This window comes from Pleurodeles waltl, chromosome 12 (assembly GCF_031143425.1).
Source record: "Pleurodeles waltl isolate 20211129_DDA chromosome 12, aPleWal1.hap1.20221129, whole genome shotgun sequence".
Lineage (NCBI taxonomy): Eukaryota > Metazoa > Chordata > Amphibia > Caudata > Salamandridae > Pleurodeles > Pleurodeles waltl.
Window position 1 is genome coordinate 605,674,620 of NC_090451.1, and position 18,472 is coordinate 605,693,091.

An 18,472-nucleotide genomic window follows, 5' to 3' on the forward strand; every position below is an offset into this window, starting at 1 on the left:
AGCACTGTTCCCGCCTGTCAGCCCGGCGGGAACGTCATTTTACAATGTTCCCGCCAGTCAGCAGGGCAGGAAAATTGTGATACTAAAGGGGGAGATGCCACTAGCATGGCGGTGGTGTCTTCCCCACGGCATTGGCGGTCCCATGGTGGGACTGACAAAGTCATAATTACCCCATTAGTTTGTTTTCGTATGTTTGGTCATAGTGTGACTCCATGAGGAGGTTATAGAGGGTTGCTGCTTCTATTTATGCGGCTTTAGCTAGACAAATTTATTTTTAGTTCCCTACACTAATTGAAGATTTTTGAAGCTGCCCCCATATATTCTTATTATATAAATTATAGAAACACTCTGCTATAGCTGGATGTGGGTATATTTAATGCATATATATTACTGTATAAAGTTAATAATTCCCTTTTATGGATTATAGTTGTTAGTTATGAATTTTATTTTAGTTAGTAGTTTGGGAATGTTGCACTGTGCTAGGAAAAAGTGTGTACACTAAAGGTATGGTTGTGTTGTGGTATTCACTGAGCATTGTGTATATTTGCATAAGTAGGGCAGGGCACTATTTATACGTACTGTCCATCATTTGCATGTTACTTTGTATTAAACGTTGCTGATTGTTTTCTGTTGCATAAATTATTGTTCTTCAGTTATTGTTAGAGTTATCATAGAGTAACAAAAGATTGCACTAAAAAAAGATAAAAGAGAAAGTCTTAATTTAGCATGAAAAAGGGTATATCATCCCTAAGGACCTGTTACTCACGTGTTGCAGGTAAATTATCAGGTATATTTATGTCTGCAGCTTTTTTAGGGGCAGCAGTTGTTGCTTTTCTGGTTCTGACTATGAGCCATTCAAGTTTGGGATGCCCAGAAGTTGCCCTGCAGCTTAGTCAGGAACCTTGGTATGATATTTTTTAAAGAAGTTCCTTTGGGTTCTGATAAATTAGTTCTGGCTTCCCTAAGGTATGTAACCTATTTCTATCTTCGATTTAGTGGGTGATTATGATCTCTAAAATTTTTTACAATTTCGTTTTTAGTTGCACCCCTGCTATAACATGCATTCAAACAATACTTCGTACATTTCTAATATATATTTTATGTTCTTCTCCTCTCTTGAATACGTTTATCCATTATGAATCAATATCAGTTTTCCTTTTTGAGATCTGTTGCAAGTGGCTTTTTCTAGCTTTATATCTGTTGGCTTTAAAATGGTATATTTCCTATACGTTTGTACAAATATATTTTTAAAAGGCAGCAAGGTTTCGACATACAATATATATTTTTTAATAATTTATATTTACAGGTTTGATATTGTGCTCTTTTGTAAAGATGATTTCTGTGGGCTTTGTTTTTGTTGGAACGTTGTCGGATAGGTGCTTGATTTTTGCCTGTTAAAAAAAAAAAAAAAAATTGTGGATTGACGTTTCAAAAATAGGTCTGTTTTTCTTGGCTTGCTTACTCTTTTTTTTAACTATACTTTACTTTAGGTTGCGTTGTAATAATTAATGTTTACTCATTTTTAATGTTTGTTCAGTGTATTTAGGAAAGGTGATATTCTTCCAATTCTCAGTTTGATGTGTTGGCATTTGCCATGTAAGGGGAACATAATAAAATGCATATTGCTTTTTGAGTTTAAGTTAAAAGTTTTGCTATTCATGTGCATTTACAAATATTTGATTTTGTGTTTGTATGGTTAATAATTATTTTATATTAAATATTTTTAAATATTTGAATGTGTATTTAGTACTTAACATTGTTTTAGAATAGTAGTTTGGATTTTAATTATAGCTATACTATTGTATTTAATGGTAATATTTGGTTGCCTGTTATTTTTGAGATGTGTGTAGTGTTCTACATATTGAATGAGGTATCAGTATTGTTTTTCTTTATTTTGTGGGCTTTAAAATGGTATATTTCCTATATCTTTATACAATTATATTTTTTAAAGGCAGCAAGGTTTCAACATGCAATATATATTTTTTTATAATTTATATTTACAGGTTTGATATTGTGCTCTTTTGTAAAGATGTTTGCTGTGGGTTTTTGATATTTTGGTATTTTAGATATTTTAAACAGTGATTTTTGTGTTCTATGTTTGCTTTATTGTTTAAGCATAAGGTGATGACATTTGTGTGATTGATATTTTTTACCAATATTTCTTTATTCCAACATAGTTGTTTTCGATATTGTGTTGTACAACTGTGCCTCAACCAGACCAGCCAGGCAGGACTTGATGCTTTTGTGTGAACATTGTGACTACAGCCCCAGCCTGAATTTTCTACTGAACTCTGAGGCCTCCTTTTTGCCTATTCAGGATGCCCTGTCAGTCAGACTGAGAATTTCCACATTCACACCCCATTCAGGTTACATACAGGCTCCTAGTTCCTGGAGAGTCAATGTAAAATTGCCTCCAGGAGCTTCAGCAGCATAAAGGCAACTTTCTAAGAGATACTTTCTTTAATATTTATTAAAAATCCGACTTCACCATCAAATAGGGTTATTAATAACTATTCAAAATAGTCATTTAAATATGTTTTTTGGCAATACCATTCCTGAGTTAGCAGTCTTAATATTTTAATCTATGCTCAGGTTTTCTACATAGGACAGTTAGTCCAATGTGCCATAGTGAAAATATCCTTTGGAGCATCGTCACTGTTGGTACATGGTAACATTAATTTTCCACATGTACAACTTTTAAATTCCATGCTCCTTACCATGTGCAAAAAGAACAGATGATGGACGGAATGCTCATTATATCAAACACTCACCCTCAGTCAGAGATCTGGGTTAAATCAATCGTTTTTTTTGCTGCTCATGCCATTCCGTCTTGGACACAGCCATATGCAAATCAGTCTTGACCCAGATCCTCATGGAAGCAGTCCAGGCCGAACTGCTAGGCCAGGTCCTCCCTGGACTGGAAACAAGCATCTCCGGTTTCAGGTTAACACCCCTCATCAGCAAGGCTAGGTCAAAGCCGGTGGCATAGAAAGCACAGGATCCATGTCTGGATATACCCTTACCACTTACGGTGACAAATGCAAAAAAAACAGATGATGGGCGGAATGCTGAATAAATCAAACATTCACCCCTAGTCACAGATCTGGGTTAAAACCATTGTTTTGTTGCTTGCCATGCCATTACCGTGTGAGGTACAAGGCGTGCTTAGAGGTCGCCTATTAATATTTAAAAGTAAAGTATTTACCTGTCAAAAAGCGTTTAACAGGTCGCACTGCGGGTTTTACACTGCAGCAGTCAGGCTACACTGGAATGGCCGAAAGCCATGTCTGCACTGCCTCTATAGTGGATGGTACAATAGGTACATTTTGTACATCATATACCATGGCTGGACAGGCAAGTTAAATGAGACAATCAGTGAGCCAATTTACCTTTGTAAATAAGGTATCACAAGCACTATATGTAAAGACTACCTCCACATCGATGATCCATAAAAAGTATTTATTATATTGAAGTAAACTCTCGCCCAGCAACAGTGGAACATCAGTGCACGTAAGAGCAGCCCTGGCACCGCAGCTCCAGCTCCTCTCTTAGAATCATGAACAAATGTTGCAAATTAAATCACTGTGAACACCGTACAATGTCCTAATCAGAACAAGATGATAGCACCAGTAAAGATATAATAATACCACAAAATCACACTGCACTCCAGGTTTTCAAGAGTAAAATGGCCAGTGTTAAAGGCAGCAAAAATAGTGTCCAGAAAAAAATGAAACTTATAGGGCGACCACAGAGAAAAGGTGGATTTCCTGCAGGAACTACAACTCGAATTTAATTCTGGTTTATCCGCCCACTAATTCTCTTGCTGCATCGTGGTTTGACTGTTCAGACTGGCTCTCGACATTCTGACCTGTCATCAATAGGGATACCTGCTTACAATAACAACGCCAAAAAATCACCCCTGCAAACACGAAGGGTGTGCACTCCCAGGCTGAGATTTCTATTTGGCTGAAGCCTGGTTTCTATTTTATTTAGTTACCATGTTGGCTAGTGTTTGTTTGCACTAATTGATGTTTATACGGCCGACAGGTGGCACAGCGAGCAAGTGCTCAAGGCTGACTGTTGTTAAATTCCTCTCATTTTACCAGGTTAAATTTTTTTTTTGTTTCTCATATTGACCCTTTTGCCTGTGGAGATGATGCATAGGAACTGACTTTCCAATAGTTTAATTTGTCATATTACCATGATCATAAAACCGGTTCCCACTAGCACCTAGGTAATACACATGAACAACCGAGTATTTACACCTGCCAGTCGCTCTTTCTTTACACTCACAGGGCGACCTTATGATCATTTTGAGGCTAACATGAGGTTGCTTGAATTATCCCTGCTAGGTTGAAAAGTGCTGCTTAGCTAAATATAGTCCAGTGTTATTCTTTTGCTTGTTTTTCAGGATCAAGACAATCAATGCTTCACACTGCTAACTTTGCTAAGTTCTGTCTGCCATACTTTGTCAGGTGAATTTTTATCTTTTTTGTATTCTTCGATAGGCCCGAAGTTGTCAAGATACAAACAATCATGGCAAACAAAAGAAACAACATATACAGGAACCAAACATAGTGAACATGGCGACATTTGGTCACATATCCAGTATCCATTGTAGTGTTGGGGGCCCTAGGCCCTCATGCTACCGAAGTATCAGATGCAGACACAGTAGTGGGGTAGTAGGAACTGGCCACAGGCACGTGCGCTCAGCCCCTTTTATTGGTGGGGTCACCTGACTGGTGACGCCTGTGTTGGGTGGGTGTGGGGTGTGTATGTAAGACCAGCCCTCAGCAGAGTGACTGGCAGAAACACTAGATCGTGGGCACTACATCCATCACTTCTTCACCTCACACACCCCTAAGTTCCACATGACATTCAAGATATTCCCCCGTAGTGACCCTCTCCTATGCCCTTCTTGTTCCCATGGCTGGGCCTCCTTCGTAAACTTCGAAACCTTTCAGGCGTACAGAGTGCACCCCACCTCGAGTGCACCCCACCTCGTATTTATGGTGCATTGGTTCCAGTACCTGCAGCACTAGTCCTGGGTGGCAACCACCTCCCCCCACCCTCCAACAGACACACACACGCACACTGTCATATTTTTTTACTCAGCCTCTCCTCCTATATACCGGTTTTCTGGTGATCTGAGTACACCGACCAAAAAAAAGGCAGCGCCTTAAAAAAAAAGTAATCTTTATTTATAACAGGAATGGGGTTCAGTTGTTCGTTTATTCCATAAACACGGAACAAGGCCTCTACCGTTGTTGTTTTAAGGGATATCCTATCCACGTTTGTAGTTGTAAGAAAGCTCTTTCTGCCCGTGTCAGTATCACTGATCATTCACTATTTTTCTGATACATCTTGAGAAGTGCACTCTCTTCTAATGGCAGACCTAGTTTCACCCTCTAATATTCAACTACCAAATCTTCTTTATAAAGATTGGTGGACTGGCAAAAAACTCAAACCAGCCCTGCTCCCTTGCTCTCCTCGCTGAATCTTTCTTTCCATCCATTATCATTCTCTCTCTCTTCCCTTTCTGATCGTTTGCTTGTTCCCCATTGCTCACTCCCCTTCTTTTTCTCTCTGGTAGCCCCTGTGCATGCTACAATTAATCTCAGGAAGATGGCGAAAGTGCCAGAGGCACCAGCATAACCCTGTGCTTTACTACCTGGCCTTCACTGAAGCCAGCCCACTGGGAGAATGCCATATTTGATTAAAGGCCTGTTCCGCCCTGTTTATAACTTTAGGTAGTTTAAAGCTAGCCAGCATCCCCTCTATGGCTCTATTACATTTTTCTAGGGTAGGCAGTTTGTCTAAACATCTTTTAGGGGTCAACAAAACTGGTCGGTTCTGTCCCCAACATACCTCTCTCCTCCACATTAGGATCTGCTTTAATTCCAGCTCCTTTTGATCTGTCATATTCTGTCCTCACATCACTAGTGGGTATGTTTCCTGGTCAGTTACACTTGTGCCTCCCATTCTTCATATTTCACTCACTCCTAAACCTTCCTTGCTCAGGGCATACTTATTCCACAGTTTCACTCATCACATCACACCACTTACTCTTTTCTCCCACATGTTCCACATATTCAGAAATATCAATCACTTCTTTCATTGCAGTGTTCTTGGAAAGTAGTTTTTATTGCATTGCGGTTTCTTCGTGCACCTTGCAGGCTGATCACATATAAATACGTCCACCAAATTCCCCAAAAGAGCGATCTCATTACACTTTTCTGTCTGCCATTCCACCCTTGCACGACCACCAAAAACGTGCACCTCTCTAACACACGGGTAGCAAAATTTCCTCCTGATATATTGAGATGTGCCCAGCATCATCTCCACTGCACCCACACTATCGTTTGGTTGACTCTCAGAAATCGAATATCATTCCACCCCAAATAGGAAATAACACACTGCTTTCTTTAGAGGAGTCAGTTCCTTCCCTCCAGCTGTTTCAAAAGCTTCAATGATTATCCAGCCTCAGACAGAAACAGAGCACTGATGCATACTTGCAGTCCCCATTATGCGCCGCAATCAATTAAACAAAACTAAAACAACAAATTATAAAAATAATAATATAAAGAAACTATCAAAAGCAGTTAAAACAACTGATACAGGAAGATAATTCATTCAGTCACTTAAGACCAAAAACTCTCTTAAAATGTTGGACAAACAACCACATAATTGTCATCCACATACTTCCTTCCTTCCTGCTCAAATCAGTCGGGGAGTTGTGAAGTCTTACAATCTTGTGCTGTCATAAGTGCTCTGTCAGGTCCTAGATGTATGATGGGGAGACTTGGGACCTTAAAGCGTTGTCAGTTGCTGGTGAACTGATGGCTGAGGTGTCAACTAAAGAAGACTACCCTACCTGTCTGTCCTGTCAGTCCATCGTGGTCCTTTGTAGTACTGCTACGTTACATGAGTCTGTGCCTACTCCCTGCGGTGCAAGGCCCTGGCCGTGCTATGCACATGGCCAGCAATCCACAGCACTCTTGCAACAGACTTAGTATACGAGGCTAGTTCTGTGGAGCAGGTACAACTCTCAGATCATTAGTGTAGGTTACTTTTTCCTGTTTTGTTTCCTCGGTACACTCCTTAGACAGATTACCACACACTTTCCTTCACCAGCTACAGCTCTTGCAAAGACAAAAAGCGAGTGCTTTAAGGAAATGTCCACTCCATAATACTTGCTAAGTGATTAATGTATCCCTGCTTTGAATGGACACCATGCTCTCATGTGACCACTCATATCACAGTAAAGTGTTTAATAGTTTTGGCCCTGCAGACAAAGTGCGCACAGCCCAGGCTGGTGACCAACAACTGTACTTTCACATCGAGACACGGCATCTGGCTCCCCTTCACAGAAGGTGAGGCGAGTAAGTCTCCAGACTGGCACACTTCCATCAGTCCGCACTGCTTCACCTAGCAAAGAATGAAGGGCCACTCTTGTTGGGAGTGATGGTGCCTGCCATGACACCGGCCACTTCATCTGATTCACCTGGGAGCAGATGATCGAGGTCCCCTCTGAGAGGGAGGCTTTTTACACTTTCTTTGGTGTGTAGATGCGTTCAAGGACGTGAGGTGATGTGATGCCAAATGACCAGGCCTCCATGCAGAATGCAGACTGTCCCATGAGGCATTCATGTATCACAGATATTAATTGGCTTTTCGGCCATAATGGGGGCATCCTGAAAGGTTTGGGACCCTGGAGGGCCCAGGGCCCCTCTGTACCACCGAGGCTTGCATTACACGCCTGTTTGAAGATCTTTACGGTGTGGCATTAATCAAAGCATCCGCCATGGTTCAGGGTTCATAAAAAGCTTGCATGTATTCAAGCCTGTTTTCAGTATCTTAACCATTTGCCTTGAAATTCCCAATAAAACATGTCTCGCACATGTCGCTTCAAGTATAATCATACCATATGTTTATCTGCACACAGCAATCTAAGAAAGGCATTCACGTTTTAAGCCTGAAGGGGTAACCGGTATTTTCTATGGATCACAACCTCCTCCAGTGCAAGAATGTACATGTCCTACTCAAATCGCTTTCTACCGGAAAGCCAAATCTAAGGCTTGGTGCACAAATAATAAAGCAATCCTGCTAATTTGACTAAAGAAGTGGACGTAGAGCAGGCGAATACTGAGAAGTTAACAACTCCATTATCCAGGGAAATATTATTTCTCTTAAAAAAAAAAAAAAAAGGTATAATGTCAGTGTACATTTTTGTGTTAAGGAAAATTGAGTTTTGATTTTTATAATGGTACTAAACTGTGTGCGATCAGGAATCACCTTAAATATAATTATAGTTATTACTCTGTAATATAGCACTCTGCATGCTGATGACATGCACAGTAGCATGCACAGTACATAAACCTTTGCTTCCCTGCCAAATACATTTTGGGTTGGTTTAGAAAAAGATGCTATAAAGAACTCAATGGCCACATAAATTTAATGCTAGCAAAAGTGATCTGTCCTTTGCTGTAAAAATTTATTTTGGGGCAAGAGTACCTCTGAATTAAATATAGGACCTCTACTGTCATTTTCTTGATGCCTGCCGGAGTATCACAGAGGTACTGCTTTAAGCTTTAGTCATACTAGGAAAGAAATGTATTTGCAATTGAATGCTTAAAGGGTTTGCAGTGATAGGCCTCAAAGCAGGTGCGTTGATTGCATCATGGCTCTAGGAAGACGGATGCCCTGATTACCATGTTCTTGGTTTTCCTATTACAGGGGAAAATGGAAGTTTCTGAACTAATGAGGATTCAGAGCTACCCAGTAAAACTGCTCTATCATGTTTTCAGTTAACATGTTCTGCCAATAAAATCTTACAGAAAGCATCTGGGTGAAATTGAGCAAATAATATAGGAAAGACGTGTCAATCTGTCAGCAAACTGTGATTTCCACAGTTGTTTGGTGTTTCATGATCAAAATTTCTAAATTGAAAAGCTGTCTTGCTTACTAGCTGATGTAGAACCAATAACGGGAAGCTGTTTGAACTCCAGTCTTTCAAACACTGTGGGAGCTGGCGGAGTGTTGTGCAGCCTGCTGACACCATTCTTGTTTCTCTTCTGCAGACCAGTCCGGAGGCGGCGGGATGCCCCATTGGTAGCTGTTGGGGCTCATCAGTCCCCCAATGGCTCTACCCCGGAGAGTTCAGCGAATCAGACCACTTACATTGATTTCCCAATCAATCAGGACAAAGTCTTCCGGGATCGGATGGTCATCTCCAATCTACGTCATTTCACCGAGTACCGCATTGACATACATGCCTGCAATCATGCAGCCCACACTGTTGGTTGTAGTGCGGCTACCTACGTCTTCGCCAGGACCATGCCAGAACGTAAGTATTTCATTTACACTGCTGTTCCCCACGATAGATTTTCTTTATTCACATTTTTTCTTTGGCTTGAGCATCATACTCATTTCCAAGATTACATTTTCCTGGGGCATGAATTAGATTTGGGGCAGGGTTAAAAATTGGGTAGAATCCAGTATCTGCCCCCCATCCACACCACCACCTCTGGGGCTATCAATCGCAGAAAGACTAATAACTCTTGGGCAACACCCACATCATAGTAACTTTCTACTAGCTATTAACGACTTTAAATTATGGGAATTTGTGGAATAACATGCAGGAATTGGAATTTACAAATCTGTGTTGTGGCTTTGTGTTTTACACGCACATTGCAGCTACTCCCATTGGGATGACTTGTGGAATGATGCCCTTGGCAGTAAAGGGGGTGCCTACCAGGAGGAGGAGGACATTCCTTCTGGCAATACTCAATGTTTGTGCAGGACTCCCTCACTAACTGCTCGTATAGTACTAATTCCTTGAGTCACAGATTCACAAATGGAGCCGCAGGTGCTGGGATCTGAGGACATGAGAAAGAAAGAAAACGACCTTCAAATGTAACACCATGTAAACTTTTCCAGCTGAACCAGTTAATCACCACTTTCTCGTCTCAGGAGACAGGACGGGGAAGAGGGGTTTGATATACTATTGAAGGGCGCTTTTTGGGCACAGTTAACATGAACAAGAAAGCGTGTCCGCAGTGGTTACAGTTACATTAAACAGAGATATATTTTCCTTTACAGTAAGCTAATGTGAACAAGAATCCAAGCGTCCCTCAGTCAGGCCTTTGGGTTTGGTAACCAGCAGTGAATGCATAAATTACATTGCTAGTGAAATAGGCTCAGGTTGTGTATCCTGTACTGAAATGCCACTCGATATATAGTCACCCATTATAGTCCACTACAGAGGGCTACAGGGGCTGTTAAAGGCCCTCTGCATACGTTGTTGGTCTGAGGCTCTGAGCTGTAGGTGACGCACTACAACGAGGGCTTGTGACAACGGGAAGGACATAAGGCAGAGGGCTATACTGCTAATAGCACGTCTGTCCCTAAGGGTAGAATATTCTAAATTCAACCTTGATAGAAAAAAGCATCTTCTTCGCTCTTCGTTGTAGCTCGGAACTATCCAGTGTTCTAATTTATATTGTACCTCCTTTTATACAGAATAAAATGCAAGGGAGCCAAAGACACCTAGACAAGCAATAGAAAATGACACAAACGAGACCTGGAATGGTACCAGACTGATAGGGGTGTGGCGACAGCAATCACTGTAAACGTTCCTACTTGCGAGGACATGAATGGGCTGATTTACACAGTGTATCAGAGGAAGTTGGCAATTCTCATATATTTGTAATCTACAGGAGCACAGTAGTGAGACAACAAAAAAGACTCTAGTGGGAATCCTTAAGTCACCCAGTCACTTTTTGCAACTATAGCAGATATGTTAACACTAGGCAGCCACCATCCTATTCCATCCTTACAATTCTGTGACGTATTTCAAGTGGAAAAAGAGGTATGTGATACCTTGTTGCTTTCTGTGCATGAATTAGCATGTGAATACCAGAGTGGCATGTGCATTTTGTTCATGAGATGTCAGAAAATAGAAAGAATATAGAAAGATTGTGTCTGTGAATGGTAAACTACCAGCTGTATAGTGATTGAAGTAATATTGGAAAGATGAAGTCATTGGCTGTTTCTGGGATTTTGCTTTACCCATGTGGTGCAGGCCCCCATCTCCCAAATGTCCAAGGGGCCCAACCGTTCAGAGGGCCCCCTTCAGCAAAACGCCGATGACGTAAAGTATGGAAACTTGGATCTCTCTCGTCACATTGTGTATGGGGGCCCCGTCATTTTGTGTAACCACTGCACACGCCACAAGCCTCAAAATGTATTGATTGAATGAACCCTCTTAGGGGGATGGCCTTAGCGTTTTATTTGGATAGAGAGCATCTGACAAATAGTAAGAAGTGAGATTGGCGCCAATTGTATTCAATGCAGAACCCTATAGTACTGACACTCCGTGATATTGTGCATGACTACACAAATGGAAGATGTTTATCATGGGCTTATATTTTCAACTCATCAATTTCCCCAGCCCTGGCAGACAACATACCAGGAAACATCACCTGGGACCACATCAGCAAGAATAGCATTTTACTGAAGTGGAATGAGCCTCAGAACCCCAATGGACTCATCTTGAAGTACGAGATCAAATACAGTCGGGAATCTGAGGTACTAGATTACAATTATTTTTTGCAGTGCTTTCTACTATTATGTGAAGTTTTAGCTGAAGTTACTCAATTGCGATTTGACGCCTACACACATATTAAAGCTTCATTTAAAGTCTGATTCTGGAAATCAATATTCTCCGGCTAAAGTTCTGATGGGAAGTTTCATCTCTTGGAATTATGGTGTAGTTGATTGTCTGAATAAATAACTAAACAAGAATTGTACACATGGAGGTGTGCAAAAGTACATGTTTTGGCGATTTACAGGAAAAATGTGTTAATGGTACATGTGCTGAATCCTGGCTAAAACAGGCAATTAAGGTTACCCATGGGCTACAAAGTAAATATTCTGTTTCAGGTAAGGCAATTGTAGACAAAAATATATTTATTTCCAGAACCTGTATTTTTTATGATAAATGTTAGATCGATTACAGACACAGTGATTTTCCGAATTGTCATAATGTCCTGTTTGATTTGCTTAGGGTATGGATTTGTATTAATTAGTATGACTGCGACACCCAATGTGTATTTATGCCTGAATTGGAACACGTTTACCAAAAAATAGCTGCATTACTTTTTTCACATAAAACATGCAGACTGTATCCCACTCAATCAATCAATCAATAGTAACTTTATTTCGGCTAGAAGCCATAAAAGTGAGCAATTAAACACCATATCATAATTAAGCAACATGTCAGTTATAAAAAGAATAAACAAAAAGTGCCACATTATACATTAAGAACCCTGGATAAGTTATAAAATCACGTAATTATAAGACAGTGCAAAACAAACATTGTTCTTAAAATCTTAAAATCCTATAATATTAAATATAAAAAGTTAATGGACCATTATATCTTAACTCCAGTCAGTTGACAAATTATTGTATTAAATAACTAAAACCAATATGTTAAAACACACAATTATGGCAATTCTCTGGTTCTTATAGCCCATGCGCTTTGCAGATATCTCGCCACTGAAAAAACTATTTTATCGTTTGTATCAGTTATCATGAGGCGTAATGCTGTATTCCATTCCCTTATCCCCATTAACCTACATAACGGGGCAATCCACTTCTTCCTAGGTGCCAAATATATAGGGCAAAAGAACATAAAGTGCGCAAGTGACTCTGTTGTCTTTTTGCAAAAATGGCAAAATATTGAATTACGGTCCTCCACTCTCCATCTCGCAGTAAATGACTTGAGCGGGAGGATCCCTAACCTGAACTTAATGAAAAGTGTTTTAGTATAGGGAGGATTTACATTGTCCATATAGGCCTCAAATTTGGGACTGCATTTATGGTCTAGAAACTGCAGGGTCCGACTGCCTTGATTTTTATACCAAGTTTGCACCAGGATGTTCTCCCAATAGCACCTATTTATGCGCTCTTTAACTTCCTTGGTCAGGTTATGAGGAGCACTCCACACCTCCTCCATATTAAGGAGTTTACACATATCTCTGATGTGTCTGAACCAAGGGATCTTTAGTGCACAGTCACCTAAAAGGAACTCATCTAATACTATATGGAGGGTAGACAGATACTCAGAAGTCCAAAGACGAACCCAATACTTGAGTGGTCTTAATGCAATTTCGTTATGTATCTCATTTAAAGCTAGGTCAAATCTAAGGGGGGTGAGAGGGGTATTCATCGGCAGTCGCAGGAAATTTCATAGGAAACGGTTTTCTACAGTGGTCAAACACCTAGAGTTAGTGTGTCCCCAAAGCTCAGCACCATAGGTTGAAGCTGCAACTGCCACTGCTTTGTAGACAGTAATAGCAGGTGATATCTCCCGTCCGAGATATTAGCAATTTTACTCCCTATCACTGTTGACCTCTGCCTAAGGACTGTCAGACTCTTCCCAATCTGCGCCGACCATCTTTGGTCATCACTTAGCCTAATCCCCAGGTAATCAAATTGGCTGACTCTCTCCACTGGTTGGCCTGCTATGGTCATTTTCCCCCTAAACACTTTATGCGGATTGAAAGCCATGAACTTTGATTTTGTTGGATTTATTTCAAGTCCTCTTTTAAAACAGAAATTATAAAAAGCATCCAGTTCATTTCGCAAGCCCATGGGTGTTCTCGAAATTAATAAGGTATCGTCAGCGAACATTAAAATGGGGACAAAGGCTCCAGCTAGCTTTGGGGCATCATGGCTGGAGTGCAACAGTTGGTCCGCCGCGCCATTAATGTAGAGATTAAACAATGTTGGGGCCAGAATGCACCCCTGCCTCACCCCCCTGTTGACAGGTATAGCTTCTGTTAAATCACCACTTTGGGACCAACGTACTTGAGCGTACGTCCCCTCATGTAGATACCTTATCAGACTTAATAGTTCTCCATCAAGTTGGTAACTCTCCAAAACATTCCACAGTGGGTCCCGTGGGACCATGTCAAAAGCAGCTTTTAAATAAATAAAAGCTACATACAAATGACTCTTCTTTAGTGACAAATATTTCCAGCAGAGGAGGTTAATCCTAAATACCTGATCTATTGTGCTCATTCCTTTCCTAAATCCTGCCTGGAAGTCGGAAAGAATATGATAATCCTCTATCCATGCCTGTAGTCTGTTCAATACCTGCTTGCTGAATATTTTTGGACTGACATCAAGTAGGCTAATTTGCCTATAATTTGTAGGTTCTTCCCTTGGCCCTTTCTTATAGATAGGGACTATGATTGCTCCTTGCCACGTGGGGGGAAGTCCTACCCCCCTCAATATCTCATTGCTGAGTGCATTTAGATACAGAGACCAAGTTGTAGGTAGGGACAGATATAAATCACCAGGGATGCCATCCAACCCAGGGGCCTTACCTTTACGAGCTGATTGGAGAGCCAAAGTTGTTTCTTTTAAGGAGAAAAAGTCCAGGGCAAATTTAGGTAGTATAGCTCTCCCAGCAGTTGATGGATTAGACAGAAGTTCATAAAATGTAATAGAGAGATAGTTGTACTACTAATTTGAGGTTTTCTATATACATTTTTTAAATGTGTCACCCAGATTTCTGGCTGGATTACAGGGTAATTCTCCATACCTTGAGAGCTACCTTTGTCTGCCACTAATTTCCAAAATAATTTGAAATCCTTTATCCCACTCAGTGCACAAAATAAGCTGGATATGCTCTGATGGCCCTTCAGTGATCTATTACTGGAAGCACAATAACTAGGACAATTGTCCAACAAAAGGCACATCAACCGTACCATTCAGTTGAGATTAGTGTCTTGGATGAGCCATTATTGAAAGTTGTTTTACAGATGAACAGGTCACTTCTGTATTAAAAAGCAATGCAGATGAACTACATTCAAATATCATCTATTCCCTAAGAATAGGAATTAGCCTACATGAGTTTGACTTCCAATACAGGTGATGCTGGGTGAAGGATGTCGTCCTTTTCTAGGTAGAAGGACAATTGATCATTCTCTTACCATAAACGTCCTAAATGGTTGTGACTACTCTGCTAGGGTTTGTTTGAGGTCTGGGCTAGACAAACAGAATACATGTTCCAGAAACTTTGGGAAAGAAAATAAATCAACACTGTAGGAAATTCCATTTGATTTGGTGTACTGCCAGGATTTTGTGTGTGGTTTTTATCCCCCTTAGTTGTGACGTCCCTTGAGGCATGACGCCTACTAATCAGATATCAGAACCTTTTTGATTTGTGCAAAATTACATGTTTTTAAGAGCTGTGCTCTGTAACATCCTAACTGACTGATCACACCTTCTGACACCATAGCATTTCCAAAATGGACCATTTGCCTTGACCACAACAAGTTGCTTGATGATCTGTACCTCCACGTTGGACATTCTTATCTAGGTGAAAACTAGCCAACCAGCGGTGGATCTCATACTTTGTAAAAAAAAAAAAAAAAAAAATGGTTCATCAGGGATCTTGTGCTGTTAAAAGGCACCAACCACAAATGGAAAGTAATAATGCAAGTCACAGTCTCAAAAAGGTGAAACCGACAATAAATCAGTCAAAAGAGGCTACCAAAAGCTATAAAGTGACCAAAAATGCTTACTTTAACTAACCCATACTCAAGGCACCCAATCAGACAAGGACTGTGTTCAATTTATGCCATGAATTCTACAAGGATGCCCAAAAACTAAAACTTGCATCTTGTAAACAACCCTACAAAAGCTTACTTGGGTTTTTACATTTTTAAGCACCAAATTCATAAATCATTTACTAACAATCTTAGAGTTCTTCCATATCCTTTTGAATCTTTCTTCCCTTGACTAGAATCTGTATTCACTCTACCTTGTTTTAGACGTTGCCCTCAAAAGCATCCATGTCGCCTATGGACCAGTAAGCATATTCATATTTTATTCATTTTAGCTAAGCTTCTTTAGCAATTACATTTATCTGTTTTTCTTGGATGATAGCATTCTATGAATCTTTAGTACAAATTGCTTGTTTAGTCAGCCTTTGCACAACATGTAATATGTACATTCTGTTCTAGGCTAGGAACACTGTTCATGATATCCTAGTTCTTATGTTGTCCATTCAGGAGACAGCTTCAAACATTTAGAGACTGCATGCCATCAGAGCACTGCCTCCAACACAGTATGGCCTTATTAAATAAACGGTGCACTGACCCAGAAGGGGCAGGGGGCATTCTGGCCATGACCATCTTGGGACACATGCTGTGCATCATTCAGTTTGGCTGCCCCTAATCTACCAGCCTCCTGAGAGGATTGCCATCTACATCACAGGCCAACTCCTGACACTGTTTCCAGGTATGGGGTTGGGGCTAATCCCTTAGATCATGCGAGGCAGATGGGCACACCTGCAAGGCTCTCAGCGTAGACTTAGAATTAAGCAGGAAACTGTAAAATGTCTAGAACCACATTCACCATGGTGGGATTGTTTATCTCTTTACTATGTTTGTAATGCTGATTACTTTGCTTTGTTTCATCTGTCTAATTATCGCAGCTCATTCTCTACATGCCAGATTGCCATTGTTTCAAGAAATGTATTGAAAACGTATCTTGCATGTTTTTGTGTTTCATCTGTTTATGCATGAGTAATATCACAAAAGGGTGAGATTTGTTTCCACAACTTCACTGGGGAATCAGAGTGTCATATTCAGGTTGCCAAAATAACCTTCGACCCCATTAGGTGTGGGGTTTGCGTGAGGCACTATGAGCTAGCCATACAGCCCAACAGATACTGATGGTGTGATGTACTCAGTCTCCCACATTCTGAAGTTCTGCCTTCCTAAATATGCAGTCCTGTTATCTGGGTAGAAAACGCATAACAACTGGATTACGTCAGACTCATCCTTAATGAATGACAGTAGCTCCCAGGAGACACCAGGGCCCATAATATACACAGGGGCATAGCTTCAGCAGGGGGTATTTGGGGTGTTACACCCCCCTCATAAATGCACTTTGTGATATATAGTTTGGTACAGGTGCTTTCAGTCGGGTATGGTGAGGTGTCTGTCGGATGTCACAAGGAGTTTTACACACAACAAAAACGCACACACACACTCTCCCTCTCTCTCATGGAAAGACTTAAAAAATGTTGGCTATTTCACAAAATAATGTGCTTTCTCTCACATAGTCCTCCTACCAATCTGCATTCATCTCGCTGCTTCTTAGGTTCCTGTTGTATGCCCTGCTTGTTGTATAATGTATTTTAACATTATGTGCCAAGGTGATTGTTGGGAAATCTGAAGGTCACCCCCCCCCAAAACCTTATTGACCAAGCTACACCACGGATTATACACAGGGCAGAATTTCCATGTTTGGGTCATGGTGCGCCTTTCAAAACGTGCGCCTGATGCAGGCTGGGATATTGCGCCCTATTATGATGAATGTAGTGTCCCTAGGGCAGCTGAAAACTTGTGCAGCCATCAGGTCAACACATTCAGTGAAATACGATGTGGGTGTTCCGAAGCCTCACGCTCTTTATCTGTTCAGGCGCAACTCACCTTCAGTTTACAGAGGGCCCAGAGATCCACCTGCAGGCAGGTGCAGTGAGTGGCTACTTAGTTTCAGAGCAAATGTAGGCATTTCAATGGGATACCCTGTTACCCTTGAGAGGGCTGCCTCCAGACAATGCACATTTTTGTTTCGCATTTTCAGTGTGCCTCCTAAGGGCACATTTGCCTCTTTGACCTCGTACATAATACAGCATGGACACAGAGGCAAGGTTATTTACTCATTTGCACTGGGCTGAAACTCCATGCAAATGAGGGAACGTCTTCTCACCATCTTACCTGTATTAAATGTGAGCCAGCACTATCAGTTTTTCAGACTGTGCCGCACAAGCATCTGTGGCCCCATCTGTAATATCAAAGTGTCCGATGGGTGCATAACATGGGAACACATGCCAATTGCGCAGAGGGGCACTGTGTGTAATACAGCCCCAGGATTGATTTAAAAGTATTGTGCACCATTGAAAGGCATCTGCAGGTGCCAGGAGTAATGTATGCATCAGTACCACTTGAGTGGAGAGTCTTGGTATGGTGAGGACTACTCGAAACTGGAAGGGAGCTTGCTTCTAAATGTGTAGAAGTCAAACAGGGTATTCCACAAGCTAATCAGAGCTGCTGGAGGCTTGGCACAACGATGTACTGTAATTATTTTGTGTAGTGGTACCTAAGGTGAGAATTGCAGAGGTTCTGAAGAAATTAACCTTCATGAGTACAATTCACATTCACCTACTATGTCAGTGTGGATTTTTTGTCGGAAGTGCTTGGCCCCTAAATGTTAAACTGGGGATACCATTATGTCCTGTTCTGCTAATGTCTAATTGGGGCCTTACAGTTATCTTTAGCTGTAGACACATACAATGTTATTTTCCCTTTATTTCATATGGAGAACATTTGATTTTCTTGTAATGTTTGTATCCTCAATCCAGTCTTACTCATTTTACTGAAATGTTTAT

At 40.9% G+C, this 18,472-nt stretch overlaps 1 protein-coding gene across 1 annotated transcript in view; it reads left to right on the plus strand.

Annotated features, from left to right (window-relative positions):
* The window catches only part of INSRR (insulin receptor related receptor), a 449,037-nt gene that overhangs the window by 317,068 nt on the left and 113,497 nt on the right, over positions 1 to 18,472 (plus strand). The window contains exons 12-13 of the mRNA XM_069217860.1: positions 9,081 to 9,346; positions 11,453 to 11,589. Coding sequence (XP_069073961.1) covers positions 9,081 to 9,346; positions 11,453 to 11,589 — 403 coding nt within the window. The remainder of the gene's footprint in view (positions 1 to 9,080; positions 9,347 to 11,452; positions 11,590 to 18,472) is intronic.